The sequence below is a fragment of the Orcinus orca genome, chromosome 1 (assembly GCF_937001465.1).
Source record: "Orcinus orca chromosome 1, mOrcOrc1.1, whole genome shotgun sequence".
In the NCBI taxonomy this organism is placed as follows: Eukaryota; Metazoa; Chordata; class Mammalia; order Artiodactyla; family Delphinidae; genus Orcinus; species Orcinus orca.
Window position 1 is genome coordinate 130,198,023 of NC_064559.1, and position 15,859 is coordinate 130,213,881.

At 40.2% G+C, this 15,859-nt stretch overlaps 1 protein-coding gene across 2 annotated transcripts; it reads left to right on the forward strand.

Moving 5' to 3' along the window:
• Positions 1 to 15,635, forward strand: DNTTIP2 (deoxynucleotidyltransferase terminal interacting protein 2). Of its 2 annotated transcripts, none has more exons than XM_004263040.4 (7): positions 1 to 862; positions 1,760 to 3,396; positions 4,965 to 5,103; positions 7,946 to 8,041; positions 9,099 to 9,263; positions 11,213 to 11,322; positions 13,351 to 15,635. In XM_004263040.4, the coding sequence occupies exons 1-7, from the start codon at positions 791 to 793 to the stop codon at positions 13,442 to 13,444; spliced, it is 2,313 nt and encodes a 770-aa protein (XP_004263088.1). In that variant the 5' UTR covers positions 1 to 790; the 3' UTR covers positions 13,445 to 15,635. The 2 variants fall into 2 exon arrangements, with proteins under 2 accessions (XP_004263088.1, XP_033288889.1); XM_033432998.2 differs by having other exon boundaries at positions 2 to 862; positions 1,739 to 3,396.
• The last annotated feature ends 224 nt before the right edge of the window (positions 15,636 to 15,859 follow it).

A 15,859-nucleotide genomic window follows, 5' to 3' on the forward strand; every position in this document is an offset into this window, starting at 1 on the left:
CCACCACCCCGCTGCTTTCCCCCGGTGGTGTCCATACGTTTGTTCTCTACATCTGTCAATTTCTGCCCTGCAATCCGGTTCATCTGTACCATTTTTCTAGGTTCCACATATATGCATTAATGTACGATATTTGTTTTTCTCTTTCTGACTTACTTCACTCTGTATGACAGTCTCTAGATCCATCCACATCTCAACAAATGACCCAATTTCGTTCCTTTCTATGGCTGAGTAATATTCCATTGTATATAGTTCCACATCTTCCTTATCCATTCGTCTGTCCATGGGCATTTAGATTGCTTCCATGACCTGGCTATTGTAAATAGTGCTGCAATGAATACTGAGGTGCATGTGTCTTTTTGAATTATGGTTTTCTCTGGGTATGTGCTCAGTAGTGGGATTGCTGGGTCATATGGTAATTCTATTTTTAGTTTTTTAAGGAACCTCCATACTGTTCTCCATAGTGGCTGTATCAATTTACATTCCCACAGATGATGCTATTTTCCAATTCGTTCGTGTGTAACGGGGACAAGGGCCCTAGGCCACGCCGGGACGGTCTCTCCCTGCACAAGGCTGCTGGGTCTTCTACCGCACTGCCGTGAACGCTAATACCCACGCTAATACCCGTCTCCTTCCGGCTCCCGGGGTGAGACAGCCTTGGCCTAGGTCGGAGGGGCGGAGGCGGTACGAGTTCTCGAGTTCCGGAATTCTCGCGGGAAAACGCGAGTGTGGCGCTTCTCTGACGCACTTCCGGAGCGCGGTGGGGCCGCCGCGGCGGCTGCAAGCCTGGAGGATGGTGGTTACTAGGTCTGCGCGGCCTCAGGCCGGGATCCAAACCACGTCAGTTGAAAGCTCCCAGCAGAAGGTAGGAGATCTCAAGGCTCCCTCATTTCTTCTCGCTGGTTCGCAGGACGGTGCTCAGGGAGGTGGGTGGCGCTGGGGTCCCGCGGAGCCTGGGGAGGAGCGGCAGAAAAGCCGGAACTGGCAGCGCGCAGCTGTGTACCAGGCTCCGCGCTAATCCTGTAGCTTCCTCCTCAGACCTCACTAGGGTCTTTTAACGTAATGCTTGGCAGGGAATAGAGATTAGGTAACGTATTTTGTGGTAGTTCAGCTCCGTAATGCCGATGCACAGCTCAGGCCTTTTAATCTTACTGCTAACACCGTGCTAAGGAGGATTAATTTCGGCCACCAAGCGTGAGCCTCATTAGCTGGATTGGATGGAGAAGGCACCATTTTCACGTGGGAAGACTGGCTGTGCCCCGACAGCACCTCCTTGTGGCGTGGGGAGGGCTGTGGTGACGCCGTCTAGTAATTAAGTGGCGTTAGTCGTCCGCTGCCTCTGATATTGCAATGAAGGGAAGGGAGCATTAATTCGCTTAGGTATGAAAACGTAAGCACCGCGACCGATTCCATCTTTCGTCTTTTCCTATATGTTATGTCGGAATGTAGGTCCACCTAGCATATGTGACTTTGAGTGGAGAAAATTTTCTTTGTCAATTATTTGTTTTGTTCCCTAAAGTCAGATCCAGGACTTAGGTGACGCTAGTGAGGCAGGGCCTGCAAATGCAGTCAGATCCAGTATTTAAGTATTGATTTTTTTTTTAATTGTGGGTAGTGATGGTTGTTGTTATTGTTTTGCATTAATCTTGTTTACTGAGTTTTTTAGTGCTCTCTTAAAATTTGCTTCTGAGGGGAGTGCCTCATTCACTTTGCTCTTGTCCCATCCCTACCTAAATCACAGTGTATTTTCACTGGCTTGTAGAATTCTGCTGCCTCAAGAATTCATGCACATCCAAAAGGCCAGAAGGAATCTCCATCTGATGACCCAAGTATTGCTGAGTCACAGACCAGTAGGGAACAAAGTCCAGCTCCTAAAACCAGGAAGAGGAAGAGCGGAACTACAGGTTCATTACCAGGAATGAACAAACCTTCTACTGATGGAGAGATCTCTGAAGCAGAGTCGAACTGTTCTTCTGTGTCTGAGGCCCAGGATCCCATTTTAAGAGTAACTAGGAGAAGGCAGATCTTAGTTGCAGGCACCCCAGTTTCCAGTGTAAGGAAAAAGCTGAAAATAACTCGAGTAAGTGAGTCTCATACTGAAGAAGAAGTCTCTGAAGCAGAATCACATATTTCAGGTATTTCTAGAATTGTGCATCCCACAGAAATAACAACAAGAACCAGGAGAAGTAAGGCTAAATCCCGAACCCATCCAAACCAAGAATCCCATGTGGAAGCTAATTCTGATGCTGAGTCATCATGCTCAGACATTTCTTCATTTTCTGGAATTGCAACTAGGAGAACAACAAGGAGTATGCAAAGGAAATTACAGGCACAAACTGAGGAGAATGATACTAAGATTGTACCAGGAAATGAAAAGCAAATCATAAATACACCTGTGAATTTAGAGGATTCAGATACCAGACGAACTTCTCGTTCACTAGCAAGATCGCTTTCTCAGATAAATAAGCCAAATCTCTCTAATAATGAAACTTATGATGACCCTGATAATAACTCCTTCTTTGGAAATTCAGGAAAAAAACTAGTAGTGCAAAAACACCAAAGTTTTAATATAAGAGAGGAAAAACAAGACAACGTTTCACCTCTCAAAGAAATAACAAAGCAGAATTGTAAGAGCTTAGAGGAAGAAGCCAAAGGAATAATAGATGCAGGAAAAGAAATTAATGAGAAAAATTCTCAGTTGAGTCTTTCTGAACTTCAGGACACTAGCCTTCAGCAGTTAGTGTCGCAAAGGCATTCAACCCCTGAAAGTAATAAAACCACCTCAGCATCCTCAAACCTGAATTGTGAGGCTGTAATGAAATCGTTAGCTCAGACATTTGCAGTTGTGGAAGTGGACAGATGGAATGAAGAGAGAAACAGCAGCATAAAAACAAGTGACTGGATAGAGCTTGGTGATGATGGTGATAGTGATGAAGAAGAAGAGTGCACAGTTATAGGTGTTGGCGAAGATATGAGCAAAGAAAGGGATGTAGATTTTGAGTGTGATACCAAGCTGTGTGAAGTTGAGCCCAGCACATCTCAGGATAAAGATGATTCTGTTTTATTAGTTCTCAGCAGTGATGAAAGCCAGCAGTCTGAAAACAGTGAGAATGAAGAGGACACTGTGTGTTTCATTGAAAATAGTGGTCAAAAAGAGTCATTAAATGGAGACTCAGAAAATACATCACCTGACAATGCATTGTTTGTAATTGACACAACTCCTCGATTGAGTGCTGATAAAAATTTTTGCTTGGATGAAGAAGACAAGGCAAGTGAGGTTGCCACTGAGGAAGAGGAGGAGGAGGAAGAAAGTGAAGAAGAACCATCAGACAGTGACAGAAGTAAAGATAATGAGTTTAGTGATGAAGACAACTTACTAAATAGCACAAAATCTAAACTGTAAGTTTTATCTTTATTTTTTAAAGTAAGTTTTTGATACGCGTTTGAAGTGGCTAATTTACCATAAAAATATTAGTCATAGAAATTGAAAAAATTATTACTTTGGGTTCTTTATGGAAGAGCTTTTTTATCCAGCATTTCCCTTGTTTATGTGGGTATCTTTGTTAGTCATATTTTTCCCACCAATGAGAGCTAAAAGTACTCCGTTTGGTGGTACATTAAAAATCATCTGGGGCTTCCCTGGTGGCACAGTGGTTGAGAGTCCGCCTGCCGATGCGGGGGACGTGGGTTCGTGCCCCGGTCCGGGAAGATCCCACATGCCGCGGAGCAGCTGGGCCCGTGAGCCATGGCCGCTGAGCCTGCGCGTCTGGAGCCTGTGCTCCGCAACGGGAGAGGCCACAACAGTGAGAGGCCCCCATACCACAAAAAAAAAAAATCATCTGTTAAGGTTTTCTTGCACGATTATTAAGAGCAACATATAAAAGGGAAGGGAGGTAACTTGGTTTTTTCCACATGTTGATTGTAGAAAAATTGAAAAATAGAGGAAAACCTGAGAAAAACAATAACCTATAATCCCATCTATCACCCATTGAAAAGCACTCTTTGGGGGCTATTTCTTTAGTTTCTTTTTTGTTTGTTTTTCAAATTTGTTTTTCCTAGGCACAGGCCCTTGGTGGCAGTGTATCCACTGGAAATACAGGTATCCTTGGTAAGGAACTATCCATTAACATGCCTAGTCTTCACTGTAAACCAGTGAAATCGCTGAGGCTAGTCTCAGGTGTACTTATTTTTTAAAAGCCACACCTCCTCCCCAGGATAATTGTAATGTACACTCAGGGTTGAGAATCACTGCCAAAGCACTACAATTGAATGATTTCACTTTCCAGTAGAGGTTGATTATCAAAACTTTTAACTGCTCAGTTTATATGAATAATTAGGAAAGAAACTGACTGTAAGTCCAAGTGTACTTGTTTATAAAAAGGACTCTTCAGTAATATGAAGTAGAAATTTTTATTACATAAATATAGCAGGAGCCCAAGCCAACTGCAGAAGATTGATTTGGTGGATCCAGGGTTTGACAGTTATATTTTTTTTAAATCTCCAGTGGAAAGTACGAATGCTCATTGTTTAAAACTCACTGATTTAGAGGCACTACTAAATGCCCTTAAATTACCCAGAAAAACATTCCAAATTTGGATCACTTAGAAGTTCGGAGTAGAAGACCCTGTCTTTCTCATTGGCTTTGGAGATGGAAGTATGTGGACGTATATTAACTCACTACGTATACGTGAAGTTGAGCAAATTGCCAGATGTATTTCCTCCTCTTTTCTGTAATTCTTTCTTTATAAAATCCCTTTATGAAGTCTGTTGTCATGTCATATGGCCTTAATCCTCTTCTAAGAAAAACTAGGGAATAAATTTTGATGTGCTTCCAAAAGGCTTAATTCATTATTCATCCCATAATTTTCTTCTAAATAAAAATACAGTCTCAATTGTTTCCATTTTGAATTACTAAATGATCTAAAGATCATTTCTTAATCACTTAAAAGTGATCATTTCTCTTTCAGTCTGAAGTTGACTAGCAGCAGCATAGATCCTGGTCTGAGTATTAAGCAGCTGGGTGGTTTGTATATTAATGTCAATGCAGACAAGCTACAGTTGAACAAGAGAACCCTAACACAGATCAAGGAGAAAAAGAAAAATGAGGTAAGTTGCACAAAGCATCCCATTGGTTTTCAAAGAACTAACCAGTCACTTCTAGAAATGATTAGTCCTTGGTAAGAGACTAATTTTCCTACAGTGCAACCACATTAGCCTACTGTGCTTCTTTTTTCCCTCTTTCCAGGACAATCATTTCTTCTTTTTTATTATAAAGTCCCAGCTATAGAAGATGAGGCTTGAAAACTAGAGCGATATAGGATCAGTGTTACTCTTCTTGCAATCACCAGTTATGATCCCAAGGGTTGTGTTTTTTCTTTTCTTGCTATACTTTTAGTTCTTAACTGCTTTGGACTGTGTTGAAAATCTGAAAGCTGCGAGTGCCCACTAACCCCACCAGGAAAAAAAGCACATGTGTGCATAGACATAAAATTGTACATATATTTTCAGAAAGAAATTACAGGTTAGGTAACCTCATCCAAACCCTCAGTTTCAGCTGTCACCTTGAATGACTTCCAAATCTTTAGTATCAGTATTTTCTAGCCTTGCAGCCTACCCAGGTCTTTAAATCCAGGTGCCTATTGTTTGTTCATTCAGATGTGCTCAGGCACTTGACTTCACTAATTGCCCTTCTCTTCCCTACCTAAACCAGTTCCTCCTTTTGCAAGGGAAAATCTGTTTCCCTTTTGCACTCAACAACTAAGCCTAGGGGACGGTGCTTGTTACATACTTTCTACTCTGCCCCCTCCTTTCCACCCCACTGTCACTGACTAGTGACATCTGTTGTGTTTTTCATCTAGACTATTGTAGTGGCCTCCTTACTCTTCTTCAAGCCATCCTCCATGGTCTTGCTAGATTTCTTTTTCTAAAAATACAAATCTGACCATGATATTCTGTTTAAGTCCTGTAGTAGTTCCTCAGAGCATTCAAGGTGCCTCTGTTCCTCTAGCTCTGACTGTCCACCTGCTGTGTTCTTACCATTGAAAATTACTATAGTTCCCTGAACACACCCTGGTCCTTCCCCCTACCTCCAATGCAGAGATTATAAATCACAACCTTTAGGAAGCATTCTTTGACCCTAGTCCTTCCCCCTACCTCCTCTCTGCTTCTGCAACACCCAGTATAGATCTAAGTGATTATTGATCATGTGGTATTCATTGTTTTTTTTACTGTCTTTTATTTCTGGACTGGATAATTCTTTGTTGTGGGAAAATGTCCTGTGCCTTGTAGGATATTTTTTAGCAGCATCCCTGGCCGCTACCCCATAGGTGCCAGTAGCATCCATCTCTACCAGTGCACCGTCCCCCCACCTCAAAATGTCTTCAGATATTGCCAGTTGCTCTCAGTTGAGAACCAGTCTAAATCCTACTATAGTACTTGACACACAACCAGCTCTTAATAATCGATTAAATAAATGTCATGCTCTCTTCTCTGATAGGAAAGCTACTGTGATAGGTAGCTACTGTGCTACCCAGCAACTTCTAGTCCTGAACCTGAATTGAGGATTTCTGAATTGATAATTGACTTCTAAATTGATCATTTCAAATGTTATTGACCAAATTAATATTTGCTATATTCCTGTGAACTGTTTTGAGGGTTAAGGAGCAGCTGTCTTTAGTTCTTATACTGGGGAAATGACTAATAACCCTCAGGTTCCTTTTAGTCACATACACAGTATTAAGACAGTATTTAATAACCCTAGGCAAGTAACAAGAAATGCAGAAGACATTTAGGAAAAGATTAACAGATCTGACTACTTAAAATTTTAAAACTTAGGCAAATAAAAACACCTTAAAGACAAGTAAAAGACCACAGGTTAATACCAAGATACAAAATACATTTCTACAAATTAATAAGAACACAACCCTATATAAAAATGAAAAATAACCCCCCCCAAAATACAGGCATACCCCAGAAGAAGACTTATATTACAATACATAGCTAATAAATACACAAAAAGTTGATCAACAGCAAAGGGAAACATTCATGAAGTACCACTGACAAAACACAAAAGGATAATCTCCTGTGTTGGCTATGTAAAGAAAATGGTACTGATTAACTCTTGGTAGGAGTTTATACTACTTGGATGCAAGGCAATTTAGTAGTCCCTATGAAAATTTAAATGACACATTTTGGAATCTGTTTTACAGAAATAATCACAAGTGTGCAGAGATGGTGTTTACAATGTTTCATGGAAAATGTAATGGAGACTTACTAAACTAAATATCAAGAAGAAAAATTGTGCATAACAGCTGTTAAAAAGAATGAAGTTGATCTTTGTATGAATTGACATTGAAAGAGCATCTTTGATATATTGTTGGGTTGCCAAAAGCAGATTTGCTCGATGGCATAATTTCATTGGTATACCATAAAAAGCATATGTTGTTTAATCAAAATCTATACTGCTGTTTCTTATCAGTAGTCTAGCTGGTCTCCTCAGATCACAGAAAGCTGTTTTATCAGCATCGAAGAACTTATTAAAGCCTAGTCAGGTTTTTTTCCAGGGAGTTCAAGAACCCTATGGCATTGTTCCTATTGTCTTTCGTTACCAGTTGGTTGGTGCAGGTGGCTGGTTGCAAACCAATGAAATGCAAGTGGACACATTAACGTATATCTGGTGTGTGCAGATTCAGATTAGAAGAAGAAATTTGAGATGAATATTGATTTTATAGATTACCTAAACCCTTCAGTTTGTCTTCTAAAGCATTTTTATTTTGATATAATTTACAATTTAAGGACAGGAGCAGCTTTGTAGTAGTATGTTTGTCCATATAGAAGGTTAATATATCTGAAGTAGTCTTCAGTGTGGGAGATGTTTCCTTTATAGGGCAATAATGTTGAAACAATAATGACATTCTGACATTTTAAAACCAGTTTAATATTTTTGCAGCTTTTGCAGAAAGCCGTCATTACTCCTGATTTTGAAAAAAGCTACTGTGTCCCACCATATAGTGAATCAAAGTATAAACTTCAGAAGAAACGCAGAGTAAGTACAGTGACTCATTATTTAGAATGTTTAATGTGTTTGACTATATATGTTCAGTTTATCTAACATGGCTGTACAATTAAAATATATACATTTCCAAAGAAAATTGTTACAGATATCTAAGAGCCCGTAAAATATGGTTCCATAAACAACGTTTCTTACGGATTTTCACAAAGTGAAAGCTCTTTTTTACCATCCTTAAAAACAGTGGCAGCCAGCATATGAGGTCACTGTCCACACCACACCTCTTGGCTTATGGGTACTGTTCACAGAAGGCTGGGAGCTCTGTTGTGGGCTTTTGTAGGGAACTGAATGTAACCATTAAAAACACTGGCCTATTTAGTCTGCCAACTGAAAGCATAGAAGGTATTTTCTTTAGTAAAATACAGGGGACTACTTCCATTTCAACTAATAAGGATAAAGAAATTATTGAGAGAGCTTAAGAGGAAATTTGAGGATGGTGCTCCAGTAATGTCACTAATATGACCAGAGCACCCTGGCACATGGTAAACACTCCAATATTTGTTGTGTGAATGAACAAAAAATGAAATTAAGCAAATAACTTGCTAGGAGTTTTCAAAAAATAGAAAGTTTTTGAATTTTAGAAATAATAGAAATTTCTGGACTTGCTGGAGTGAGTAACTTTCTGAGACAACTCGGTGACTCAGTAAAAGTGTTAATGTTTACATAAAAGCTCCAGAAGTAAAAATGTTTTTTATACATTACATCTTGTGTAGGGTATTCTAGACAATGAAAATTGAAGCTGTGGGTTACTCTCCCAACAAGTCAGCAGTTCTTACTAAGATACAAAGTAAATTTTAAGGAGCCCTCATTTAAGAAACTGACAGTGCTGTGCCTAATTTATCAGAGAAATCACTTTTTGTGATCTAATCATTTTATGAAAGGTGAATCTGGAGATAATATATACATTCCTGTAAAGTAACCTTATTTGTTTTTCATGAAATTTTCTTTATAATTTTAGGGGGAGTGAGGTATAGTTTATACACTGCTTATTAAAATTAGAATTTTCTAATTGTTTCTGAAATTTGAATTTCAGCAAGAGCGACAAAAAACAGCAGGTGATGGCTGGTTTGGTATGAAAGCTCCAGAACTGACAGATGAACTGAAAAATGATCTCAAAGCACTGAAGATGAGAGCTAGCATGGACCCAAAAAGGTTTTACAAGAAAAATGATAGAGACGGCTTCCCCAAGTACTTCCAGGTATGAAGCAAACAGAATGATGGTAGTGACGTTCTGAGGATTTTAGTTTGGAAAGCACTATAGTGATTTGTTTACTCTTAAATGAATATTTACAGAGCACATCTGCTTGGGCCGTTTAATAATGGCCAGAACCCAATTCAGACAGCCACCAGCTTGTAATGGCTTTCCATATAGAAAGATGGTGTTCCAGACGGTAACTAGGTTTCCAAACGGTAACTAGTTTTTCATAATTTCTTGTCTAAAAATTATGAAACTTACAAGATGGGTGTACCATATATGAGTATTATTAGCCTAAGAGCAAGACTCCTTGCAGGATGGGGCAGGAAAGAGGGACTCATGTACACCAAACTCTTCTTTTTTTCAAGGTTCTTTATTCTGAAAACAAGTTAAAAGTTGGTTTCCAAAGTGTTTTCAGATGAAAGTCCAATTGATTCACCCTCTGGTAGCTCTCAAGTTCATTTCGTTCTTCTTGGCTACCTTTCTTGTCACTCATGGATTACTGTAATAGTCCTTTGCCTCCAGGTCTGCTCTCCCTTTTGGTCCATCCTCTACATTGTAGGCAGTCATCTTTCCTTTAAAAAATAGCAATCTGTTTCATGACACACCTCTGCTCAGTGATAATCAAGATATTCAATGGTACCTTCAGTGATTCTTATAACCTATAGGATAGAGTCTATATCTATACCCTTTAATGTAGCCCTTCACCATGTGCACCCAAACCAGCTCACTACCCCTTTTTTGGTCACATGGTCTCCTCTTAAGCTCCAACACACTCAGCTACTCAGTCTTCTCAGGATATGCACAGACTGGTCTAGTCATTCTGACTTTACAAGTGTTTGGCTCTGCCATGTTTGCTTGGTGAAATTTTACCCATACAAATCCAAGCTAAAATGTCATCCTTTGTAAAACCTTCTTTACCTCCATTCGGTAGAATTCGCCATTTAGTTTTCAGAGCATCTAGAGTGTTTTGTTCAGCATAATATTAGGTTATGCTTTAATTTTTTAGTTGTGTACCTTCGGATCTTCCTTGAGACTCTGGGGGCTTCCCTGGTGGTGCAGTGGTTAAGAATCTGCCTGCCAGTGCAGGGGACATGGGTTTAAGCCCTGGGCTGGGAAAATCCCACATGCCACCGACCAACTCAGCCTGTGCGCCACAACTACTGAGCCTGTGCTATAGAGCCCGCGAGCCACAACTACTGAAGCCCGCGCACCTAGAGCCTGTGCTCTGCAACAAGAGAAGCCACTGCAGTGAGAAGCCTGTGCGCTGCAACGAAGAGTAGTCCCCACTCGCCACAACTAGAGAAAGCCCACAAGCAGCAACGAAGACCCAATGCAGCCAAAAAAATAAATTAATTTTAAAAATTATTTTAAAATTAAATTAAATAAATAAAATTTTTTAAAAAGATTCTGGCCCCCTCACTGGCAGGGACCAGATATTCTTTGTCTTTGTTTCCCTAACACCTAGCACAGTGCCTGGCACATAGTAGACATTGTAAATTTTACTTGGTTGAACATACGAACAGATGCAGAGTGGTCAGTAAGAAGGTTCTAAGTTGGCAGCAATTATGATAACCTAGGAGATCAAATAGGTATATAGTAGAATGTATGTGTCAATTTCGTTAAATTGGAAAACTAAAACAAAAGACTATCTGTCCCACTTTTCCTCCTCTATTTAGACTATTCATCAAGAATTTACTGTCTAGCACTTATATAAAAGGAATTTTGGTTTTACTGTAAACTCTAATGAAGAATGTCATTAGTAGGACCCAGTGCAGATTGAATAAGTGATTTTTTCTTTAAGAAACGGCAAAACTAATGTTAATATTGGTAAATTGTAAGCTGTGTTTTCCATTACTTTCTATAAATATACTTTGTTAGAGCTACCCTGAGATACGAAAGATACTTGGCCTTCAGGTATTGCGTGACTTATTTCAATCAATCATTCATAGATTGGAACCATTGTTGACAATCCAGCTGACTTCTACCATTCACGAGTTCCCAGGAAACAAAGGAAGAGAACTATTGTGGAGGAACTGCTGGCCGATTCTGAGTTCAGAAGGTAAAGGAATTTATGTTTCACTTCATAATATGTGTGCTTTCCCTTAGAATATGCATAAACTTTAAATTCAAGACAATTTTTAAATGCTTTAGCACAGAGTTTCTCAACAGCAGCACTATTACATTTTTTGGATGGAATAATTATTAGGGGGGACTGTCCTGTACATTGTAGGATCTTTAACAGCCTCCCTGGTGTCTATCCACTAGATGCCAGTAGTGCACTCCCCTCCCCCCCAATTCATGACACTCAAAAATGTCTTCAAGCAGTTTCAAGTGGCCCCTGTGGGGCATAAGCATTCCCAATTTAGAACCACTGCTTTAGAGGGAAGCATGAAAGTATTTGGCTGACTAGAGGAGAATGAGCCCACAAAGGAGACTGGGAAAGAATAGCCAGGGAGGCATGAAGAAAACCAGGAGAGCACAGTGTCATAGAAGTCAAGGAAAGGGACTTCCCTGGTGGCGCAGTGCTTAAGAATCCGCCTGCCAGTGCAGGGGACACGGGTTCGATCCCTGGTCTGGGAAGATCCCACATGCCGCGGAGCAACTAAGCCTGTGCGCCACAACTACTACACATGGCACAACTACTGAAGCCCGCACACCACAACAAAGAGCAGCCCCTGCTCACCACAACTAGAGAAAGCCTGCACGCAGCAACGAAGACCCAACGCAGCCAAATAAATAAATAAATTGGTGGCGGGGAAGTCAAGGAAAGAGAACGTTACGGGCAGGTATAAGCTGGAGGGAGTGGCTAACAGTAATAAGTGCTGCTGAGAGCTCAGTTGAGGTAAGAACTAAAAACTTCGGATTTAGTACATGGAGGTCACAGTAACCTTGGTAGAAGGAGTTTTCAGGGGAGTGATGGGGAGGAAAGCAGACTGTAAGGTACTTGAGAGTGAGCTGAAGAAATAAGGGAGAAATCTTTGAAGAAGTTTGGTTGTGAGCAAGATGAGAGAGTCACAGCTAGTGGATGGAGTTGGATTTTTTTTTTTTTCCTGAGATGGGGCAATTTGAGTATGTTTAAATGTCCTTGAAGTAGGTATGTGTATAGTATAGATTTAAAAGCATACCTCATATAGAAACCTCTGCCGGACTTCTAGATTCGTTTAGTAGCAAAAGTGAAAATGTTTGTCAAGGTTTTTTAAACTGGTGTAATATATAGACATGGAAAGCAAGTTTGAGTGTCACGTAAGCTATTTAATGAGTCTGGTTTATGGTGAAATTTTTAGAAACAAGCAATGCTCTTTTCTCACTTCTCTCTCTTTGGAAATCTCATCCCCACGGAGTTTGTATTAATCTATATACTGTTGACTTTCAAATGTGTATGTCTAGTCTAGTTCTCTCCTGAGTCCAGAGCCCATAACCAGCTACTGCCTCAGGAATATCTAATGGGTATCTCACAGGCCCCTCTAAGAGCTAACTTGGGGTCTACTGACCTCATCCTCCCTGTACATTCTGGTCCTCTCCCAGTGTTCTGTATCTCATGACCAAACGGCATCACCCTCTGTCCATTAGGGCAAGTCCTAATACCTCTTCTCCCTTCAGTCCCATGTTCAAACTGTCAGAGTCCCTCCCATTTTCCTATCTCTCAAGCGTGTCTGTTTCCTTCCCCACAGAGGTGTGTGGTACAAGGTGATTGAGTCTTTGCTTACTTAAAATTGACCTATATTTTGTAATCTCCATGATGGCAGTCTCAGAAATTACAGCGTGGGTCTCTAGTGGCTGAAAGTTTTCAGAAGTCTTCCTCTACCGTTGCCGTTTTTTTCTTACTAGACTGCAAGCTCTGAGGGTAGGGACTACTATGGCTGGCTGGTTCACTGCTCTGTCCGCAACACTTAGTATGGCTTCTTACACATGGTGGAACTTAGTGCAGATGTGATGAATAGATAGTGAAAATACAAAAAAAAAAAAAAATGAAATTTAGAAGTGCCTCCCCGCCGCTGCCACCCCTCTCCCCACCAAAAGGTTACATTAACTTCTAATGTTTGGTGTGTCATACTTTAGAACTTAAAGGTTTGGTTTTTCTTTTTAGATATAACCGAAGGAAGTACTCAGAGATTATGGCTGAAAAGGCAGCAAATGCAGCAGGAAAGAAGTTTCGAAAGAAGAAGAAGTTTCGCAATTAAGATTCACCAAGCAAATTACAATATTTTACATCTCCCCTTTATTTATTACTAAAGATATTTTGAAAACTGACACAACCATCACACAAATTAACATAGCCTGGCCCTATTTATATATAGGGATTTCTCTTTGGAAAAAGTTGATTTTAGAGAGGATTAATCACATGCCCCTTGGGATAAAAATAGGGGTGTCTACAAAGGATCCACTCATGCTTAGACCCTTTGAGGAGGAAAAAAAGGAAAATAACCTCAGTCATTTAACATTTTTGTAAAGTTTTCAACATTTGGTTATTTAAAGAAAATTTAAAACATTTAAAAAATATAAAGTTTGCTAACATTCAAAAATTTTAAAGTAATATGATCAAACATACGTGAGCAATATTGTAATTATTATGTAGAGATGTGTGTGTAGGGGGGAGATGGTGCCCTTTTGTCAGTTGCACATTAAAGTCCAGAATATTGGTGAAGCTGGGATACAGAGATCTTGTTGCCAGTATGACAGTCACAGTTGAAACCAAAGAAATGTTAAAAGTGTTCTTGGGGCTTCCTTGGTGGTGCAGTGGTTGAGAGTCTGCCTGCCGATGCAGGGGACATGGGTTCGTGCCCTGATCCAGGAAGATCCCACATGCCGCGGAGCGGCTGGGCCCGTGAGCCATGGCCGCTAAGCCTGCGCATCTGGAGCCTGTGCTCTGCAACGGGAGAGGCCACAACAGTGAGAGGCCCGCGTACCGCAAAAAAAAAAAAAGTGTTCTTGGAGCATGTGTATGTTAGTATATGACCAAAGAACTAAATGAAGCTATAAAAAGGACTTAAAAGGTAGACTACTTGGAAAGTCTGGGTTAAAGGTAGAAGCAGGAGAGCTATTTTCCTTCTTTAGCAACTGAAACAGGAGGAAAGATAGATTTTCTCCAGATTCAATGTTGCGTTCCAGTGAAATAGTATTAATATAATTTTAATTTGGCCAGGAGGTAAAGTGGCCCAGCCTATCTCATCTCCAGTGGCAGAAATATGCATCCTGGCTAAAGCAACTCACGACACCCAAGGAGTGTTGGCCATTTCTGTTCATGCTTCCTGGTGGGTTATTGCTTCCTTCATGTCGTTATTCACGGGACGTCTGTTTTGTAGCATACTGCTTTCTTGGGATTTCAGTAAATAAGAAATCTATTTTGTGTTTACTGCTTGGGATCATAAGCAGCCTAGTAATAAAACAACGACATTCATAGGTGGAGTTAGTGAAACATCTCTATCTATCTGTTCTCTTTTATAGAAAAGCTTTTATTCCAAGAATATTAAGTTTTGCCTTCTGGGTAAAATAAGGACCTGCTATGAGAGAATTAAATATAAAAACAAGAAATAATTTACCCTTTACACATTCTTCCAGAAGGAGACATTGTTAGTAGAACGTTTCTTCAGCTCATGCTACTATGCTATAAGAACAGTCAAAGCTGTCAATCCTTTTGTATGGTGTTTCTCGGCGCAATTGAGGACTTACGCAGTTTTTTCTCAGGCTCAAGGTGTGTGTCAACTTTATTCATAACTTTCATGCTGGTTCCTGACTAGTGAATGCTAGAATAGGTTGAATTATGTGATACTTCAAAACTGCAGTTATGACAAATATTTGGTACATTATAGTGCATTTTACAGGGAAAGCAAGATTGGAGAACTAACCCTTCCCACACAGAGCAGCATTAGAGCTCTGGATTGGAAAGCAGTGATGAGGAACGAGAACTGAACCTAAGCGCCAAGTTCAGCTCTCACTAACCCACCTTAGAGGTGCTCTCAGTACGTGTTTTGAGTACAGTTGACTCTTGAACAACACGGGGGTTAGGGGCACTGAACCCCATGCAGCTGAAAGTCAGAAACCTTAACAGTAGGCCCTCTGTATCCACAGTTTTGCATCTGAGAACCAACTGTTCAACTGCTTGCAGATCATGTAATATCAATACTTTAGTATGGATTTATTGGAAAAAAAATCTATGTATAGTGGACCTGCTCAGTTCAAGCCTGTGTTGTTCAAGGATCAAATGTATTATAGTTACATTTTAACACACTCCTTTTTTGTCTCCATTGATTCTTTTTTTTTTATCTTATATGTATTTTTGTAAGCCACATAAATAACTTGGAACAAAGTAGAGAGTTATCAACGAATGTAAAATACCTTATTCAGTGAAATAAATGCTTCAGCTAAAAGTCATTTAAAGTGATCTCTATTAACATTTACTTTAAGGAATTAAAACTGGTAAGATGCATAGTAGCTTCATCTCAAATGTGCTCTTCACGAATTTATTTTAAATCTTCAAAACTGAGTATCAAAATATGGGCTTCCCTGATGGCGCAGTGGTTGAGAGTCCGCCTGCTGATGCAGGGGACGCGGGTTCATGCCCCGGTCTGGGAAGATCCCACATGCCGCGGAGCGGC

What these genes read in the sequence shown, in the direction of transcription:
- DNTTIP2 (XM_004263040.4), top strand. Translation starts at nt 791, where the DNA reads ATGGTGGTTACTAGGTCTGCGCGGCCTCAGGCCGGGATCCAAACCACG. An exon ending in AATAGCACAAAATCTAAACT is followed by an intron (nt 3,397 to 4,964) that starts GTAAGTTTTATC and finishes TTTCTCTTTCAG; the next exon opens with TCTGAAGTTGACTAGCAGCA. An exon ending in AACTTCAGAAGAAACGCAGA is followed by an intron (nt 8,042 to 9,098) that starts GTAAGTACAGTG and finishes TTTGAATTTCAG; the next exon opens with CAAGAGCGACAAAAAACAGC.